Source organism: Pseudochaenichthys georgianus, chromosome 19 (assembly GCF_902827115.2).
Source record: "Pseudochaenichthys georgianus chromosome 19, fPseGeo1.2, whole genome shotgun sequence".
Classification (NCBI taxonomy): domain Eukaryota; kingdom Metazoa; phylum Chordata; class Actinopteri; order Perciformes; family Channichthyidae; genus Pseudochaenichthys; species Pseudochaenichthys georgianus.
The window spans coordinates 28,424,449-28,443,166 of record NC_047521.1 but is presented as its reverse complement, the minus strand read 5'-3'; the positions used below and the strand labels follow the sequence as shown (position 1 = coordinate 28,443,166).

Below are 18,718 nucleotides of genomic sequence, written 5' to 3'. Positions count from 1 at the left end.
CAAATGTGTCCCCTCTTCTCCATGTCTCTTCTACATCACACATGGTCCCCTCTTCTTCATGTCTCTTCTACATCAACACGTGTCCCCTCTTCTTCATGTCTCTTCTACATCAACACGTGTCCCCTCTTCTTCATGTCTCTTCTACATCAACACGTGTCCCCCTCTTTCTTCATGTCTCTTCTACATCAACACGTGTCCCCTCTTCTTCATGTCTCTTCTACATCAACACGTGTCCCCCTCTTCTTCATGTCTCTTCTACATCAACACGTGTCCCCTCTTCTTCATGTCTCTTCTACATCAACACGTGTCCCCTCTTCTTCATGTCTCTTCTTCATCAACATGTGTCCCCTCTTCTTCATGTCTCTTCTACATCAACATGTGTCCCCTCTTCTCCATGTCTCTTCTACATCAACATGTGTCCCCTCTTCTTCATGTCTCCTCTACATCAACATGTGTCCCCTCTTCTTCATGTCTCTGCTACATCAACATGTGTCCCCTCTTCTCCATGTCTCTTCTACATCACCATGTGTCCCCTCTTCTTCATGTCTCTTCTACATCAACATGTGTCCCCTCTTCTTCATGTCTCTTCTACATCAACATGTGTCCCCTCTTCTTCATGTCTCTGCTACATCAACATGTGTCCCCTCTTCTCCATGTCTCTTCTACATCACCGTGTGTCCCCTCTTCTCCATGTCTCTTCTACATCAACGTGTGTCCCCTCTTCTTCATGTCTCTTCTACATCAACACGTGTCCCCTCTTCTTCATGTCTCTTCTACATCAACACGTGTCCCCTCTTCTTCATGTCTCTTCTACATCAACATGTGTCCCCTCTTCTCCATGTCTCTTCTACATCAACATGTGTCCCCTCTTCTTCATGTCTCTTCTACATCAACATGTGTCCCCTCTTCTCCATGTCTCTTCTTCATCAACATGTGTCCCCTCTTCTTCATGTCTCTTCTACATCAACATGTGTCCCCTCTTCTCCATGTCTCTTCTACATCAACATGTGTCCCCTCTTCTTCATGTCTCTTCTACATCAACATGTGTCCCCTCTTCTTCATGTCTCTGCTACATCAACATGTGTCCCCTCTTCTCCATGTCTCTTCTACATCAACACGTGTCCCCTCTTCTTCATGTCTCTTCTACATCAACACGTGTCCCCTCTTCTTCATGTCTCTTCTACATCAACACGTGTCCCCCTCTTCTTCATGTCTCTTCTACATCAACACGTGTCCCCTCTTCTCCATGTCTCTTCTACATCAACACGTGTCCCCTCTTCTCCATGTCTCTTCTACATCAACATGTGTCCCCTCTTCTTCATGTCTCTTCTACATCAACATGTGTCCCCTCTTCTTCATGTCTCTTCTACATCAACATGTGTCCCCTCTTCTCCATGTCTCTTCTACATCAACATGTGTCCCCTCTTCTCCATGTCTCTTCTACATCAACATGTGTCCCCTCTTCTTCATGTCTCTTCTACATCAACATGTGTCCCCTCTTCTTCATGTCTCTTCTACATCAACACGTGTCCCCTCTTCTTCATGTCTCTTCTACATCAACACGTGTCCCCTCTTCTTCATGTCTCTTCTACATCAACACGTGTCCCCTCTTCTTCATGTCTCTTCTACATCAACACGTGTCCCCTCTTCTTCATGTCTCTTCTACATCAACACGTGTCCCCTCTTCTTCATGTCTCTTCTACATCAACATGTGTCCCCCTCTTCTCCATGTCTCTTCTACATCAACATGTGTCCCCTCTTCTTCATGTCTCTTCTACATCAACATGTGTCCCCTCTTCTCCATGTCTCTTCTTCATCAACATGTTTCCCCTCTTCTTCATGTCTCTTCTACATCAACATGTGTCCCCTCTTCTCCATGTCTCTTCTACATCAACATGTGTCCCCTCTTCTTCATGTCTCTTCTACATCAACATGTGTCCCCTCTTCTTCATGTCTCTGCTACATCAACATGTGTCCCCTCTTCTCCATGTCTCTTCTACATCAACATGTGTCCCCTCTTCTTCATGTCTCTTCTACATCAACATGTGTCCCCTCTTCTTCATGTCTCTTCTACATCAACATGTGTCCCCTCTTCTTCATGTCTCTTCTACATCAACATGTGTCCCCTCTTCTTCATGTCTCTTCTACATCAACATGTGTCCCCTCTTCTTCATGTCTCTTCTACATCAACATGTGTCCCCTCTTCTCCATGTCTCTTCTACATCAACATGTGTCCCCTCTTCTTCATGTCTCTTCTACATCAACATGTGTCCCCTCTTCTTCATGTCTCTGCTACATCAACATGTGTCCCCTCTTCTCCATGTCTCTTCTACATCAACATGTGTCCCCTCTTCTTCATGTCTCTTCTACATCAACATGTGTCCCCTCTTCTTCATGTCTCTTCTACATCAACATGTGTCCCCTCTTCTTCATGTCTCTTCTACATCAACATGTGTCCCCTCTTCTCCATGTCTCTTCTTCATCAACATGTGTCCCCTCTTCTTCATGTCTCTTCTACATCAACATGTGTCCCCTCTTCTTCATGTCTCTTCTACATCAACATGTGTCCCCTCTTCTCCATGTCTCTTCTTCATCAACATGTGTCCCCTCTTCTTCATGTCTCTTCTACATCAACATGTGTCCCCTCTTCTCCATGTCTCTTCTACATCAACATGTGTCCCCTCTTCTTCATGTCTCTTCTACATCAACATGTGTCCCCTCTTCTTCATGTCTCTGCTACATCAACATGTGTCCCCTCTTCTCCATGTCTCTTCTACATCAACATGTGTCCCCTCTTCTTCATGTCTCTTCTACATCAACATGTGTCCCCTCTTCTTCATGTCTCTTCTACATAAACATGTGTCCCCTCTTCTTCATGTCTCTTCTACATAAACATGTGTCCCCTCTTCTTCATGTCTCTTCTACATCAACATGTGTCCCCTCTTCTTCATGTCTCTTCTACATAAACATGTGTCCCCTCTTCTTCATGTCTCTGCTACATCAACATGTGTCCCCTCTTCTCCATGTCTCTTCTACATCAACATGTGTCCCCTCGTCTTCATGTCTCTTCTACATCAACATGTGTCCCCTCTTCTTCATGTCTCTTCTACATAAACATGTGTCCCCTCTTCTTCATGTCTCTTCTACATAAACATGTGTCCCCTCTTCTTCATGTCTCTTCTACATCAACATGTGTCCCCTCTTCTTCATGTCTCTTCTACATAAACATGTGTCCCCTCTTCTTCATGTCTCTTCTACATCAGCATGTGTCCCCTCTTCTTCATGTCTCTTCTACATCAACATGTGTCCCCTCTTCTCCATGTCTCTTCTACATCAGCATGTGTCCCCTCTGTGGAAAGAGACTCTGAAAGTTTCAGGAACAAAGATTCTCTCTCTTTTTGATCCATTTCTATAAAAACCTGTCTGAAAATGAGCTGATCAGATTTTGATAATAATAATAATAATGGGTTTCATATTTGATTTCAAATCCCGAAGTGCTACAAGTAGTGAGCATGAACAGTATAAATAAACATTACACAACACGGTAGAATGAATACAAAGCAATAAAAAAAATAAAAAAAATAAAAGGGTGATGAAAAGGTCAAAGGCTCTTTTGAACAGATGGGTTTTGAGGCCTTTCTAAAAGCCTCCACGGTCTGAGGTGCTCTCATTTGGTCGGGGAGAGCGTTCCGCAGACTGGGGGCAGCCGAGCAGAAGGCCCGGTCTCCCATAGCACGGAGCTTAGTCCTGGGGGGTTTGAGGAAGTTGGAGTTGCTGGAACGGGTGGTCCGCAAGGAGGTATGGGGGGTGAGGAGTTCCTTGAGGTAGGGAGGGGCAGTTCCATGGACACACTGGTGGGTGAGGACGGAGGCCTTGAATTCGATCCTCAGCTCCACGGAGAGTGCTTTAAGGATGGGGGTGATGTGATCATATTTGCGCACCCTCATCAGGATCCTAGCAGCGCTGTTCTGCATGTACCGGAGCTTCTGGATGCTTCTGTTAGGGATCCCGATGAGGAGTGCATTGCATTTTGGCCACTTTGTGATGTCATAACGATGTGTTGTCTTGTGTAACCATTAGCCAATCAGCAACAAGGTACCCCCCCCCCCTTATCACCTGAATCTCCTCTAGAGCACCATTGGGTTCTTTGTAACCAGATGTCTCTCAGAGGGGCGTGGGGAGGGGCTCCTTGTTTTCATCTGAAGTAACAGACAGAGAATCTGCACTTTGGAAACAGGGCTGAAACAGAGGGGATTGTGGGTAATGCTGCAATGATGTGTTTGGTGTTTCAGCCAATCAGAGACAGGCTCTGGATATACTGATGGAGAAGAGGATGATCGGGGACCTTTAAGAAAGAAACATGTTTTGCAGCGCTGTATGATGTTGTCGTTGCTCTCTTCGTCTGCAGGAGGTCAGAGAAATGGTGAATCTTCCGAACACCAGGCCGGACATGTTGGCGTCGGATTTTGAGGGCGTCAAAGAAGCTCTAAAAGGTACACAATATATAAAAATGATAAATGTTCTTTCCTTTTCCAGCAGACAACATGTAAGCACGGAGACTTCGGGCCCCGACTCACCGTTCCCTACTCAGATCGGTGTGTCCCGCACCGTCGTGTCTTTTCGGCAAAAGGCCGTCGGCTAAAGAAATCACTCTGATTGGCTGTTCAGCTTAGCGAATCAGTGCGTGAGAAGCGAAACGGAAGTGAAGAAGGCACACACAGGCGGCTATTACTTTCATTTTCCAGTAAACATGTTTTCGATAAGTCGCTATGTGAAACAGTCTGTGATGGACGAGAGTGAAAATGGAACGCACGCTATTTGTTGTTTGTTTATATCTCGCAGTCTGTTCTTCTTCTCTCGGTTATCACGCAGTCTGTCTTCCGGTTGTTGCCTCTTTTGAAAGACGAATACACACTACCGCCGCCTGCTGGTAAGGAGAGGTATTGCCACTCACGCATGCGCAGTGCGTTCGTGCTGCTTGGCCGTCGGCTGAAGTCTTCGCGGTGTGTTCCAGTGCGACTGTTGGCCAAGACGCAGCGACACGAGGCGACGCAACAGTCGGGTCGGGACGTGTTCTCTGGGGTCAGCTCGGTGGGTCCGGCCATCGAGGCACTAAATACTGATATGAACCTGAACATGAGCAGAATATGTCTTCTTTCACTAGATATACTGCATAATATACACATTTACATTTAAATGCACGATCAATACTTTTACTTGATGTACTTACACTACACTTTACTGCACAAATAATACTTTTTACTACCTTTTTCATGTACAATCAATATTTTAACTGTAAGTACTCTTATCACAATATTCTGCACAATCCATACTTCTACTTGAAGAGCTTTAGCTGCATTTTAATACACGACCAATACCTTTACATTAAATACATTGTGTACTTTTTTAATACACAATCAAATACCTTTACATTAAATACATTGTGTACTTTTTTAATACACAATCAAATACCTTTACATTAAATACATTATGTACTTTTTTAATACACAAATACATTGTGTACTTTTTTAATACACAATCAAATACCTTTACATTAAGTACACTGTGTACTTTTTTAATACACAATCAAATACCTGTACATTAAATACATTATGTACTTTTTTAATACACAAATACATTGTGTACTTTTTTGATACACAATCAAATACATTGTGTACTTTTTTAATTCACAATCAAATACCTTTACATTAAGTACACTGTGTACTTTTTTAATACACAATCAAATACCTTTACATTAAATACATTATGTACTTTTTTAATACACAAATACATTGTGTACTTTTTTAATACACAATCAAATACCTTTACATTAAATACATTATGTACTTTTTTAATACACAAATACATTGTGTACTTTTTTAATACACAATCAAATACCTTTACATTAAATACATTATGTACTTTTTTAATACACAAATACATTGTGTACTTTTTTAATACACAATCAAATACCTTTACATTAAGTACATTGTGTACTTTTTTAATACACAATCAAATACCTTTACATTAAATACATTATGTACTTTTTTAATACACAAATACACTGTGTACTTTTTTAATACACAATCAAATACCTTTACATTAAATACATTTTGTACTTTTTTAATACACAATCAAATACATTTACATTAAATACATTGTGTACTTTTTTGATACACAATCAAATACATTGTGTACTTTTTTAATTCACAATCAAATACCTTTACATTAAGTACACTGTGTACTTTTTTAATACACAATCAAATACCTTTACATTAAATACATTATGTACTTTTTTAATACACAAATACATTGTGTACTTTTTTAATACACAATCAAATACCTTTACATTAAATACATTATGTACTTTTTTAATACACAAATACATTGTGTACTTTTTTAATACACAATCAAATACCTTTACATTAAGTACATTGTGTACTTTTTTAATACACAATCAAATACCTTTACATTAAATACATTATGTACTTTTTTAATACACAAATACACTGTACTTTTTTAATACACAATCAAATACCTTTACATTAAATACATTGTGTACTTTTTTAATACACAATCAAATACATTTACATTAAATACATTATGTACTTTTTTAATACACAATCAAATACCTTTACATTAAATACATTGTGTACTTTTTTAATACACAATCAAATACTTTTACATTAAGTACATTATGTACTTTTTTAATACACAAATACATTGTGTACTTTTTTAATACACAATCAAATACCTTTACATTAAGTACACTGTGTACTTTTTTAATACACAATCAAATACCTTAACATTAAATACATTGTGTACTTTTTTAATTCACAATCAAAACTTCTACGTTAAGTGCATTTTGCTGATAATAATAATAAAATACTTTAGTTTTAGTTTTGAATGCAGGACTTTGAGTGTTTTCACAGTACTTGTACTGCATGTAATACATGTTAACATCCTCCACCACTCTGTGAGTTTGTGACCAACACCCTGCCTGGTGCAGACAGTGGAAAGCGTCAGAAGGAAGTGAGCAATGCCTGCTGTGGTTAACGTCGAGAGACATGTGGCCCTCAAACAGCGAGGGGCATGGAAACTAAACACCGTTGGTGGTGAACGCTCTGCAGCAGAATCATGCAACCCTTCATCCTCATGACCTTGAAGCATCGGTGTGTCCTTGCAAAGATATAAATGGACTGATCGTGATAACAGCGTCTTTGTTCAGGGCTAGATACACAGAAAGAAACCTTGATGTGATCTCTGTAAACCATGATAAGGTGGAAGTAAGCGAAGACCATGGGGGTTTGAAGAACATCACACCCACACACTTTCCATATTTACTGACATGCCGTTATATTTAAAGTATATTCACCGTGTTATCGTGCTGACATCTGTTGTTCGTGTATTTGAAGCCAGCTGCAATCACCTTGATCTTGTCTCTGTTAATCATGATAAGTGACACACACATATTTACTAAAATGATGAAACATTTACATTTTGTTTTACAGATGTTCCTTTTTTGAAGCGGTTTTTTCTGCTCTCTTAAGGCGCCAGACTCGATTGACAAAGACAGTGATTTTGCCTTGCAGAACAGAGGAGTTGCCGATCTACTTCTGCCTCCATCTTTAAGTTAGACTTTCGTGCTTAAAATGGTTATTTCAGATCCACCAAAGTCACACAATAACCTAAACACGCTCTCCGATCAAAGCAGAAGTAGATCAAGAACTCCTGGGAGATGAAATGTATGTCTGGTGTCTTTGAAGAGAGCAAAGGTAACCGCTGCATGAACATATTCTAAATGTAGCATGCTCTTAAGCTGATCTTTTGTGGTATCTAAAATACGTCCACTTTGCTTCACTTCCTGCTGGTTCTCCAGTCTGCTTCTTGTCAACATGTCCGTGTTCAAAGCTAGTTTTAGGAACCTTGGTCTTGTCTGTTTCAATCATGATAGGTGAAGGAGGCTTTGTTTTCAATGTGAATCCAGTTACAGGAAAAGCTTGAAGACCAGGGGGTTTGCAAAACCAAAAACAACTTTATCAAACAAAGTATTGAGTCTAGGTTTAATCAGGAATACTTCTAGAAGCATTTTAGTCTCATTCATGCAAACTAAATGGTGTAATTTGACTTTTCTGTCAATTTGTAGCTGTATTAAATGCAAAAAAGTGCACACAAATGTGGATTTCTGACCGTAGGAAGTGAAAACTACCTAATTATACAACAGAAATGAACAAAATAACACAACAAATACATTTTCTGTTGCCAAAAACTCACGGTACAATAATATCGCAATAACAAGTCCACGGTGCGGTATTTATCGCGATATTAAAAAAGAAAAGAAAAGAGAACATGTTTATTTTGAAATTAATACATTTTTTCTTTGAATTTTTTTTTCTTTATTAAATAATACATCTGATTTGAACAGCATTTTTGTAGGATAGTAGTATTTTAAAGTGTCAAAAACAAAGTGACAGTAACAGACTGGAACACCTGAAGCTCAAGCTGGGGACGAGTGAGATTTTTCTAAGAAATATTATGTAAATATATCTGCTTCAGATTTGCCGAGGCCCAGGAAGCGTCTGACGGAGCTCATGCTGAAGACGGCCATGGAGACCCCGGGAGAAAAGGAGCATGAGAGGCGCGAAAAGGCCTCCCGCGTCTGGGGCCTTCGCTTCTACCGGAGCCCCGTGGAAATCCTGGCCGACCCTGAACGCAGCAGCAGGACGGCTGGCATCCGGCTGGCGGTCAACAAGCTGGAGGTAAACCATTTCAAAAAGGAAAATGGTGCAGGAGTAAGTCCTAAAACCAGGAAATGAGTCAGTCTTTACCAAGTGTCTAAATGAGTCATGTTCCTTTATAGCCCAACATTAGCCGCCTTTAGCTTAGCGGTGGTGACGTGAAGTCATGTGACCGTGCTGTGGTTCCTTTATAGCCCAACATTAGCCACCTTTAGCTTAGCGGTGGTGACGTGAAGTCATGTGACCGTGCTGTAGTTCCTTTATAGCCCAACATTAGCCACCTTTAGCTTAGCGGTGGTGACGTGAAGTCATGTGACCGCGCTGTAGTTCCTTTATAGCCCAACATTAGCCACCTTTAGCTTAGCGGTGGAGACGTGAAGTCATGTGACCGTGCTGTAGTTCCTTTATAGCCCAACATTAGCCACCTTTAGCTTAGCGGTGGTGATGTGAAGTCATGTGACCGCGCTGTAGTTCCTTTATAGCCCAACATTAGCCACCTTTAGCTTAGCGGTGGTGACGTGAAGTCATGTGACCGTGCTGTAGTTCCTTATAGCCCAACATTAGCCACCTTTAGCTTAGCGGTGGTGACGTGAAGTCATGTGACCGTGCTGTAGTTCCTTTATAGCCCAACATTAGCCACCTTTAGCTTAGCGGTGGTGAAGTGAAGTCATGTGACCGTGCTGTAGTTCCTTTATAGTCCAACATTAGCCGCATTTAGCTTAGCGGTGGTGACGTGAAGTCATGTGACCGTGCTGTAGTTCCTTTATGGCCTAATGTAAGCTTTTTACATAAAAAAGTCATAAAGTGGTGTTAATACAACACAGTCTCACGGCATTTCGTGTTATAGTCACGAAATTAATTTAATCTATCTATCGTGTTCACCAACACGATTTCACCATTTCTTCCGTGTCACACAGAACGATTTTAAAAGCAATGTAAATAATAACAAATTAGAAGGAAAAACTGATTTGAAAAAATACAGATTTCAGTATTCTGACATAGAACGATTTTAATGTAGCAATGTATTTCTATTGGTCAGTGGCGAGCCGTGACTTTTATACCTAGGCCCATCCTCCTGTCCTTTTGGATGAAGCACTTGATGGCGGGTCATGCAGCTGATCCTTTGCCACTCCAGTTTATCATTGTAACTCAATCTTGAAAATGACTCGGTTAATAATTTCACAACGATGTCATCACTATCACTGAAGTGAGCCATCATGAACGCACTTATGCTAATTATAAATCTATCGATCATAAATCTATCGATTAGGTTTATGATTAGAAAATAATAAAAGTAGGGTAGACACGTGGATATTATCCGGCTGAACAAAACGTGCATTTATCTAACAGGTTAGTTTTCCACAGACCTTATTTCCAGCTATTTTCCAAAACCCTATGGAGAAATCTCATTGCTTTCTGTCGAGGGAATCCGAGCGCAGCTTACTTCCGGGTTTTAGGACGCCTCACTGCACCACTTTATACGCTTTATACACATGTATAAACTTCACAGCGGGCGGAACTTGTCAAAGTCCGCGAAAATAAAACCCACCCATATTTCATTTAACCCTTCACATTCAAACAGAAACTGAACAGGCAGATCAGAAGGATTTATTTCTTTGGAAATGTTATTTTAAATACAATTAAATCAAGTTATTTTGGTAAAACTAATGAAAAATGTAACAACAACAAAATATAAAAAAATAATATTTAAAAAGAAATGTTGTTTTTTTAATGTTTTCAAATATTATTTTTTAGAATATCTTAGGCCCTCACAGAGGGCCTGGAGGGCCCTGACGGTGTCGGTACCAGATGTGTTCGGGCTACCAGATGTGTTCGGGGGCCGTCTCTTACCAATGACGTCACACATTGTACGCATTGTGATTGGCTGTACGGTAATTTACCCAGGGGTGCTCGGGGGCAAATCACATCTACAGATCATGACGAACCGAATTGAAGTATTCCTATACTCCTAGCGTGTGAACATGTTTGTGAAAAACATGTTAAAAAAACATGAAAACGGAGCTGTACGCCATTGGCTGTACAGCAACTCAAGAGGACCATCATACACGGTCAAATTCCGAACATTTAAACATAGCCTACACTTCATTCTTTACTTTGTCCGTTATTATATGTAGAAGATATTACTTTTTTCTCCGTGATGTTGTTTCCATAGCAACAACTTCAAACAGGAAGTTAACCTGAATTACATTTAAGACACTGCAACGAAAAGTAACAAAAACAATGTAAAATCCTTTTCCGTTTCACAGAACACAAATTGGATTATTTACATAATTATGTTTACACTGTCGATTGTTATGTTTGGGGGACACACGACACATCAAATCACATCTACAGATCAAGACGAAGCGAATGAAAGTACTCCCATACTCCTAGCGTGTGAAAATGTTTGTGAATAACGTGTGCAAAGTCTCCGAAGACGGAGCAGTGGCGGCGATGCTAGCTTTGCGGCTAGCGGTTAGCATTTTCAATGGAAATATACATCGAAACATCATGTTTCAGTAAAAAGAAGGCCCCACTGGAATCGTCTCTAATCTCTGAGACGATTCCAGGGATGCCTGACTTGAGTTTCTAGCACCAGGGAAAGTGGACAAAAGTGCCCCAGATCAGCCTCTTAATTTACCCAGGGCCTAGTGCTTGGCTTTGGGCATGAAAATTCAGGAAACTCCCCTGAGTATTTTATTACATATCTCAACTTTGGAGAGGAGTTGGGGGACAAACGACACATCAAATCACATCTCCACATCAAGCCGAAGCTAATTAGAATATTCTTGACTGCCTAGCCTGTGGGGAAATCACATTCATTCATTACGCCGTACATCGTACGTTGTGACGTCACTGGTAAGAGACGGACCCCGAACACATCTGGTACCGACAACGGCTCGCCACTGCTATTGGTAGTATGTTTCGTGCCTGCACCAAATAATAACAAATTTGTATTCTGAGACTCTGAGCCCCATTTATTTTCCTCGCAGACGGCAAAAAAACTCAGACATTATACAATTTAAAATAAAAGGGTTAGGATAAAATATTCAGTAAGAAAATGTTTTTATGAACCACACAGCTTTTGGTATTCCAAGACCTGACCGGACAAAAATACGTGGTGTAAGCACAAAACTTACTACCAATAGAAATACATTGCTTTTAAAATCGTAAAAATGCGAAAATCGTGTTGGTGAACACAAATCAATAATTAAATTAATTTCGTGACTATAACACGAAATGCATTGAGACTGGGTTGGTTAATATGTGGAGATTATCCTGCTGAACTAAACGTGTAAGTATTATAAATATTAAATGGTAAACCAGGGAGATGCTGCGTTCAGGGTCCACAACAGAAATACCACATCCCTGCAGCTCTGTATGGTCCTGGTTAAAGATAGTAAAAGTGGTTTCTATGAGCAGGGATCAGGCGAGGAAGCCCGGGCGGTGTTGACCGGAGAGATGGAGGATGTGAGCTGTGGACTGATTATCAGCAGCATCGGATATAAGAGCCTCTCCATCGACCCCTCGGTGCCGTTTGACTCCCACAGAGCCATCGTGCCCAACAACAGGGGCCGGATTCGAGAAGCTCCAGGTACTCAGGCCTTGTTCAGACTGCCTTAATCCATGTTTTAGCATTTTCTGATAGTTTTTTCTGAATTCGGACAGTAAAAAACACACATTAACTGCAGATTTTGCAAATATATGGTGCTTTAAAATGCATTTTGTCTTAATTCAGAAACTCAAATCGGATTTCTTTGAACACACAAACTAGTTTTTTAGCCTACTTTTGTCATTTTATTTAGCTTTCGTAATGACTCATTTTTAAGATTTAACAATAATGATGCTACGAAGAAACTAAAACTAAAATGTATAAAAATAATTCTTTATGAATTATTTTTCATTTTTTATGGATATTTTTGCCCGTAGAGACACTTCGTGGTATAAATGAAATGGAGCGATTGTAGTGTTCCACAGACATGAAGTGAAAAATAAATGTACTTTATCTTTCTTTCTAGGTCTCTACTGTAGTGGCTGGCTGAAAACAGGCCCCACTGGTGTGATAGCGACCACTTTGAACAATAGTTTTGACACGGTTCGATCCATGCTGGAGGACATGGACTCTGGAACGTTGAACACATCGGCTGCGAAGCCGGGATCACAAAGCATCAACGCTCTGCTGGAAAACAGAGGTTCCTGCTGTCCCTTTAATTCATTTACACTGTGCTTCGATTAAAGTGGCTTTTCAGGTGTTTATCAGTATGTAGTGTCTCTACTTTAAAGAGTCCTCTCCTGCTGATGTTCAGGTGTATATCAGTATGTAGTGTCTCTACTTTAAAGAGTCCTCTCCCGCTGATGTTCAGGTGTATATCAGTATGTAGTGTCTCTACTTTAAAGAGTCCTCTCCTGCTGATGTTCAGGTTTATAGAGCTGTCCCGCCCCTTAGCCTAACACGTACAATGTGTTGGAGCGCTAGCCAATAGGAGCGTGAGTGTTTCATAGTGATGTCACTATGTTCTGGAAGTAAACAAAGGAGTCCAATGTTTTTGGGAACCAGGAACATTGCATGTATTTATCCCATCGGGCAAAAATGAGAGAATCTGATGGATAAAGTCAGATGTTATGCACTTCAGGACATTGTAGTCCTTAAAGGTCTTACTGTGTGTTTGGGCTAGACACTATATACCGATATTTAGAAATAAATAAATGTGCAATATGCCTTAAAACATAATTTAAGATCTAATCCGATTCCGAGGCTCAGGGTTAATTTAGTAAATGCATGTTACTGACTCTGATTTCGTGTCCTGCAGGAGTGAAACCAGTGACTTTCTCCGAGTGGGAGAAGATTGACAGTGAGGAAGTTCGGAGGGGGGCGGCGATCGGGAAACCCCGAGAAAAACTGCTGACTGTGGAGGAAATGCTACAGGTGGCTGGAAAATAACCTGAAGACGACATTTCATACCGTACTATCTGGGATCAATGACAGAAATAATGACATTAAATTATACGTAATAAAAGCTATTAGGTACTAAAGCTTTTAGTTTTCGTTCAACTACCAATCAAACAAAGAACTGAAAAACTAAGTTTCCTGACGTGCCAACATTAAAGACAATTCTCTATTAGATGCTAGACATAATGAACTCCACTCTAATATAATGTATGTATTTTAAAAAGGGAAACTTCATTATTTGTCAACCCCAAATGTATAATTGGTTCGGTATTGAGTGAGAATTACCGTTAAATGTTTATTTCATGGTGTCTTTGCTCTAAAGAGCCTCCATTATGCTTTTTTTGCTTATATAATACTGGACTCATTTCAAAAACTGTTTCCACAATAGACATGGGACACTGTTCAGGAAAATGGCAGGTAATGACTGCTTGGGGACCAAATTATATTTTGCAAGTGTTTGCACTGAAACAGATATTTTATAAATAAATCATGATTTATATCCTTTCTGTCTTGAAGGAGCATTTATTTCCGTTGCATTTTAAATATTTAGGTCTACGGACATTTTGTAAAAGAAAACCCTAAATACAGATTCTATAAGTTCTGTCCACTGGTCTAAAAGATGACATGTTATTGAACAAAAAGAATCCAAGTTTGACGAATGGATTAGAAAAACTGATGTTTTACCAGCAGTTCTATCACATTTGAATATTAAGGACATTTTAAAGCAGAAATACACTAATAATAGTATAAGATACTCTAAAATCAAAAGTGTTTTGATATTTGGAAAAGAAAACAGATTTATTAATGAAAGTTTTATTTTATAGCAAAGATAAAAGCTCGATAAACGCTGTCTCGTTGACCCCGTTGTATTGAATGTTATCCGTCTCGTTGACCCAGTCGTGGCGAACGTTATCCGTCTCGTTGACCCAGTCGTGGCGAACGTTATCCGTCTCGTTGACCCCGTCGTGGCGAACGTTATCCGTCCCGTTGATCCCGTCGTGGCGAACGTTATCCGTCTCGTTGATCCAGTCGTTTCGAACGTTATCCGTCTCGTTGACCCCGTCGTGGCGAACGTTATCCGTCTCGTTGACCCCGTCGTGGCGAACGTTATCCGTCTCGTTGACCCAGTGGTGGCGAACGTTATCCGTCTCGTTGACCCCGGCATGGCGAACGTTATCCGTCTCGTTGACCCCGTCGTGGCGAACGTTATCCGTCTCGTTGACCCCGTCGTGGTGAACGTTATCCGTCTCGTTGACCCATTGGTGGCGAACGTTATCCGTCTCGTTGACCCCGGCATGGCGAACGTTATCCGTCTCGTTGACCCCGTCGTGGCGAACGTTATCCGTCTCGTTGAACCCGTCGTGGCGAACGTTATCCCTCTCGTTGACCCAGTCGTTGCGAACGTTATCCGTATCGTTGACCCCGTCGTGGCGAACGTTATCCGTCTCGTTGACCCAGTCGTGGCGAACGTTATCCGTCTCGTTGACCCAGTCGTTGCGAACGTTATCCGTCTCGTTGAGTCCGTGGTGGCGAACGTTATTCGTCTCGTTGATCCCGTCGTGGCGAACGTTATCCGTCTCGTTGACCCCGTCGTGGCGAACGTTATCCGTCTCGTTGACCCCGTCAAGGCGAACGTTATCCGTCTCGTTGACCCCGTCAAGGCGAACGTTATCCGTCTCGTTGTCCCAGTCGTAGCGACCGTTATCCGTCTCGTTGACCCCGGCGTGGCGAACGTTATCCATCTCGTTGAACCCGTCGTGGCGAACGTTATCCGTCTCGTTGACCCCGTCAAGGCGAACGTTATCCGTCTCGTTGTCCCAGTCGTAGCGACCGTTATCCGTCTCGTTGTCCCAGTCGTAGCGACCGTTATCCGTCTCGTTGACCCCGGCATGGCGAACGTTATCCATCTCGTTGAACCCGTCGTGGCGAACGTTATCCGTCTCGTTGACCCCGTCGTTGCGAACGTTATCCGTCTCGTTGAACCCGTCGTGGCGAACGTTATCCCTCTCGTTGACCCAGTCGTTGCGAACGTTATCCGTCTCGTTGAACCCGTCGTGGCGAACGTTATCCCTCTCGTTGACCCAGTCGTTGCGAACGTTATCCGTTTCGTTGACCCCGTCGTGTCGAACGTTATCCGTCTCGTTGACCCAGTTGTTGTGAACGTTATCCGTCTCGTTGAACCTGTTGTGGCGAACGTTATCCGTCTCGTTGATTCCGTGGTGGCGAACGTTATCTGTCTCGTTGATTCCGTCTTGGCGAACGTTCTCCGTCTCGTTGATCCCATCGTGGCGAACGTTATCCGTCTCGTTGAGCCCGTCGTGGCGAACGTTATCCGTCCCGTTGACCCCGTCGTGGCGAACTTTCTGGTGACGTGACGGCTCAGCTTCCACTTCGTTGGTCTCCATTTGAACTGAAACAAATACCTTTCATTAAAAACTTTACAGAAATGTAATTAATTGTAGCTTCTATCCGTCTCGTTGATCCCGTCCTGGCGAATGTTATCCGTCTCGTTGATCCACGACTGTGTTTTAAATATAGCATCTGTTGACTTTATCTTATCCAATGAAGAACAGTAAAAGAGAAAAGACATGACTCACCTTGGCCAGCGTCTCGCTCCAACATGGACTCTATCGACTGGAAAAGTTGAAAAGCTTTCTTTAAGGAGATCTCTTTGGGAGACAGATCTGTAGGACACAGTATAATTAAAGGTTAGTGTCAGACAGAGAGAAGAAACGCTTAAAATCAAATGTTTTCAACTCTCAGTCTCCAGCTGGAAAACTAGAGACTGTGGACAGGAAACATGCCGTTCGCATAGAACAGAGAGCTTCTCTTTACGCGGATGACCTTCTTCTTTATGTCTCTAATTTATATGTGTCTGTCCCTGCAGCTCTCTCTATCCTTAGCTCATTTGGTGCTATATCCGGTTATAAACTCAAAGTAAAAGCGAATTGTTCCCTTTTAAATAGAGCGGCGCGTGAGTTCCCTCTACAGTACATAGTCGACCATTTAAAATTGCACTACACAGCTTCACTTGCCTCGGGATCCAGGTGACTGATACATTTAAAGATCTTTATAAAGCTAATTTTGCCCCCCTTTTGTCCCGCGTACAGGAAGACTTCGACCGCTGGTCAGTGTTAAATCTGTCTCTGGTTGCCCGAATTAACTCTATAAAGATGAATATACTCCCCAAATTTCTATATTTATTTCAATGTGTGCCCATTTTCCTCACTCAAACTTTTTTTCGTAAAACTGACACTATTATTTCTAACTTTATTTAGAACAAGAAAACCCCAAGGATACCCAAGCAATGTTTACAGAGACCAAAGGCGCGGGGTGGACTTGCGCTGCCGAATTTGAGGTTCTATTATTGGGCTACAAACTAATTAATGAAACCAGTTCAATATACATATATGCATTATTCTTATTCTTATCATTCTTTATGAGCGCAGAAATAGTCTTAAAATCAGACCTGTTTTTTAAATGAAATCTGCCTACTGATGCAGGTTAGACACTCTGAATTCCTGCCCCATTTGTCTTGTAAATGTACTACTTTTTAATATAATCACACATATTATGTGTTTTACATTTAATAGTTACAAAATGAATAAACCTATTATACTAACTACAATAATCAACTTAAAATATGGAGAGTTTGAGAAGAGTTTTGAACCCGGAACTCCCGCACCAACGGGCTCATGGCTTTATAGTCTATTATAAAGATTCCGAACGGGACATGTTCCTGTGTTTTCAACCATAAAAATGGACAAACAATGCATTAAATAACATCTACAGATCAATACAAAGCGAATGAAAGTACTCCCAGAGTAGCGTGTGAAAAGGTTTGGCAAAAGCGTGTGCAAAGTCTCAAAAAACGGATCAATGGCTGTGATGCTGGCTTTGCTGCTAGCGGTTAGCATTTTCAATGGAAATATACATTGAAATAGCTCCCGTTATCTTAGCAACTAGCGGTTAGCATAATATTAGCATTTCACACATTCACTCTTCACCCTGACATAAATTATAATGTAACCCATTATCACTCTCTTAATTCAACACAATTGTTTTATATTTAATAATTCCATAATAAATAAACCTATAATAATTAACCTAAAAGTAAAGATCCTTTCTCCCTCTCTCAATTAAACTAATATACATATAATTTTCGCATTTTCATTAATGAATTTGAGATTTTATTGAAAAACATTCTGGGTGGGTGAGAGCTTCCATACTTCAGATTCCTGATCTGGGCCCTATTTAGAGTCCCCCTGTGAAAGAAATATCTCTTTAGCCCTTTCCAAAGTCCTTTAAAAACTCATGCAGCAGTTGCATCTCAAAAGGCCTTAAGGGAAGGTTTTGTTACATTTAAAGGCGTAACCTTTGACATTTAGTTGCACCAGAGGCATCAATCTGCATCTGCTCTCCGAGCCGGTTAAAACGACATCAAGCTCAAAGCGGTCGGACCTTCCTAAGTGGCAAAAACAGTAGCGTATACCATCCACAGACGACCTTTGACTTCTAGAGCTTTGTCCCCTTTGAAGCCTTAACCTTTGACATTAGGAGCAGCAGAGGCATCATTCTGCATCTTCTCTCCGAGCCGGTTCTAATGAGACTAAGTTCAAAGCCGTCGGACCTTCCTTTGCGCCGTCAAGGGTACTGTCGGCATTGCGAATGTGACCTCTGACCTCGGTTTTGACCTTCTTGAAGGTCGCAGGGTCCACACATTTTGCAAGCGGGTTCCACACAAGTGCAACAACACACTCTTAAAGGCTCGGAGCGCCAAGCACATTTTTTGAATTTTTTTCAATTTGCTCATTCTTCTCCAGCAAAACCCTGTCTGACTCTACGAGTAAATCAGGATTTTGTGAGAAAGTTTGACATTTGATTGAAAAAAAAGTTCTGGGTGGGTTACAGTTTACAAACAGTAGCGTATACCATCCACAGGTGACCTTTGACCTTTGGAGCTTTGTTACATTTCAAGCCGTAACCTTTGACATTAGGAGCAGCAGAGGCATCAATCTGCATCTCCTCT

The 18,718-nt window shown here is 41.3% G+C and overlaps 2 protein-coding genes across 2 annotated transcripts in view; one reads left to right on the top strand and one right to left on the bottom strand.

Annotated features, from left to right (window-relative positions):
* The window catches only part of fdxr (ferredoxin reductase), a 43,561-nt gene extending 29,368 nt beyond the window's left edge, over positions 1-14,193 (top strand). Inside the window, exons 2-6 of the mRNA XM_034107640.2 lie at positions 4,407-4,493; positions 8,557-8,759; positions 12,162-12,333; positions 12,758-12,931; positions 13,550-14,193. Of these exons, the coding sequence (XP_033963531.2) occupies positions 4,421-4,493; positions 8,557-8,759; positions 12,162-12,333; positions 12,758-12,931; positions 13,550-13,680 (753 nt within the window). The 5' untranslated portion in view covers positions 4,407-4,420 and the 3' untranslated portion in view covers positions 13,681-14,193. The remainder of the gene's footprint in view (positions 1-4,406; positions 4,494-8,556; positions 8,760-12,161; positions 12,334-12,757; positions 12,932-13,549) is intronic.
* Positions 14,194-14,507: 314 nt separating this feature from the next.
* On the bottom strand, positions 14,508-18,411 carry LOC139435808 (GRIP and coiled-coil domain-containing protein-like). Its single transcript, XM_071206748.1, has 4 exons — positions 18,372-18,411; positions 16,287-16,373; positions 15,144-16,099; positions 14,508-14,771 (listed from the first exon to the last, which is right to left on the bottom strand). Exons 1-4 carry the CDS (start codon positions 18,409-18,411, stop codon positions 14,508-14,510), a joined length of 1,347 nt encoding a protein of 448 aa, XP_071062849.1.
* Positions 18,412-18,718: the final 307 nt, after the last annotated feature.

Bases quoted from the DNA above. Each gene is read 5' to 3' on its own strand.
- LOC139435808 (XM_071206748.1), bottom strand. From the start codon at position 18,411: ATGTGTGGACCCTGCGACCTTCAAGAAGGTCAAAACCGAG. The intron at 16,374-18,371 runs GTCAGAGGTCAC...TGTGTCCTACAG, and splicing joins TCAAGAAGGTCAAAACCGAG to ATCTGTCTCCCAAAGAGATC. The intron at 16,100-16,286 runs GTGAGTCATGTC...TATTTGTTTCAG, and splicing joins GGAGCGAGACGCTGGCCAAG to TTCAAATGGAGACCAACGAA.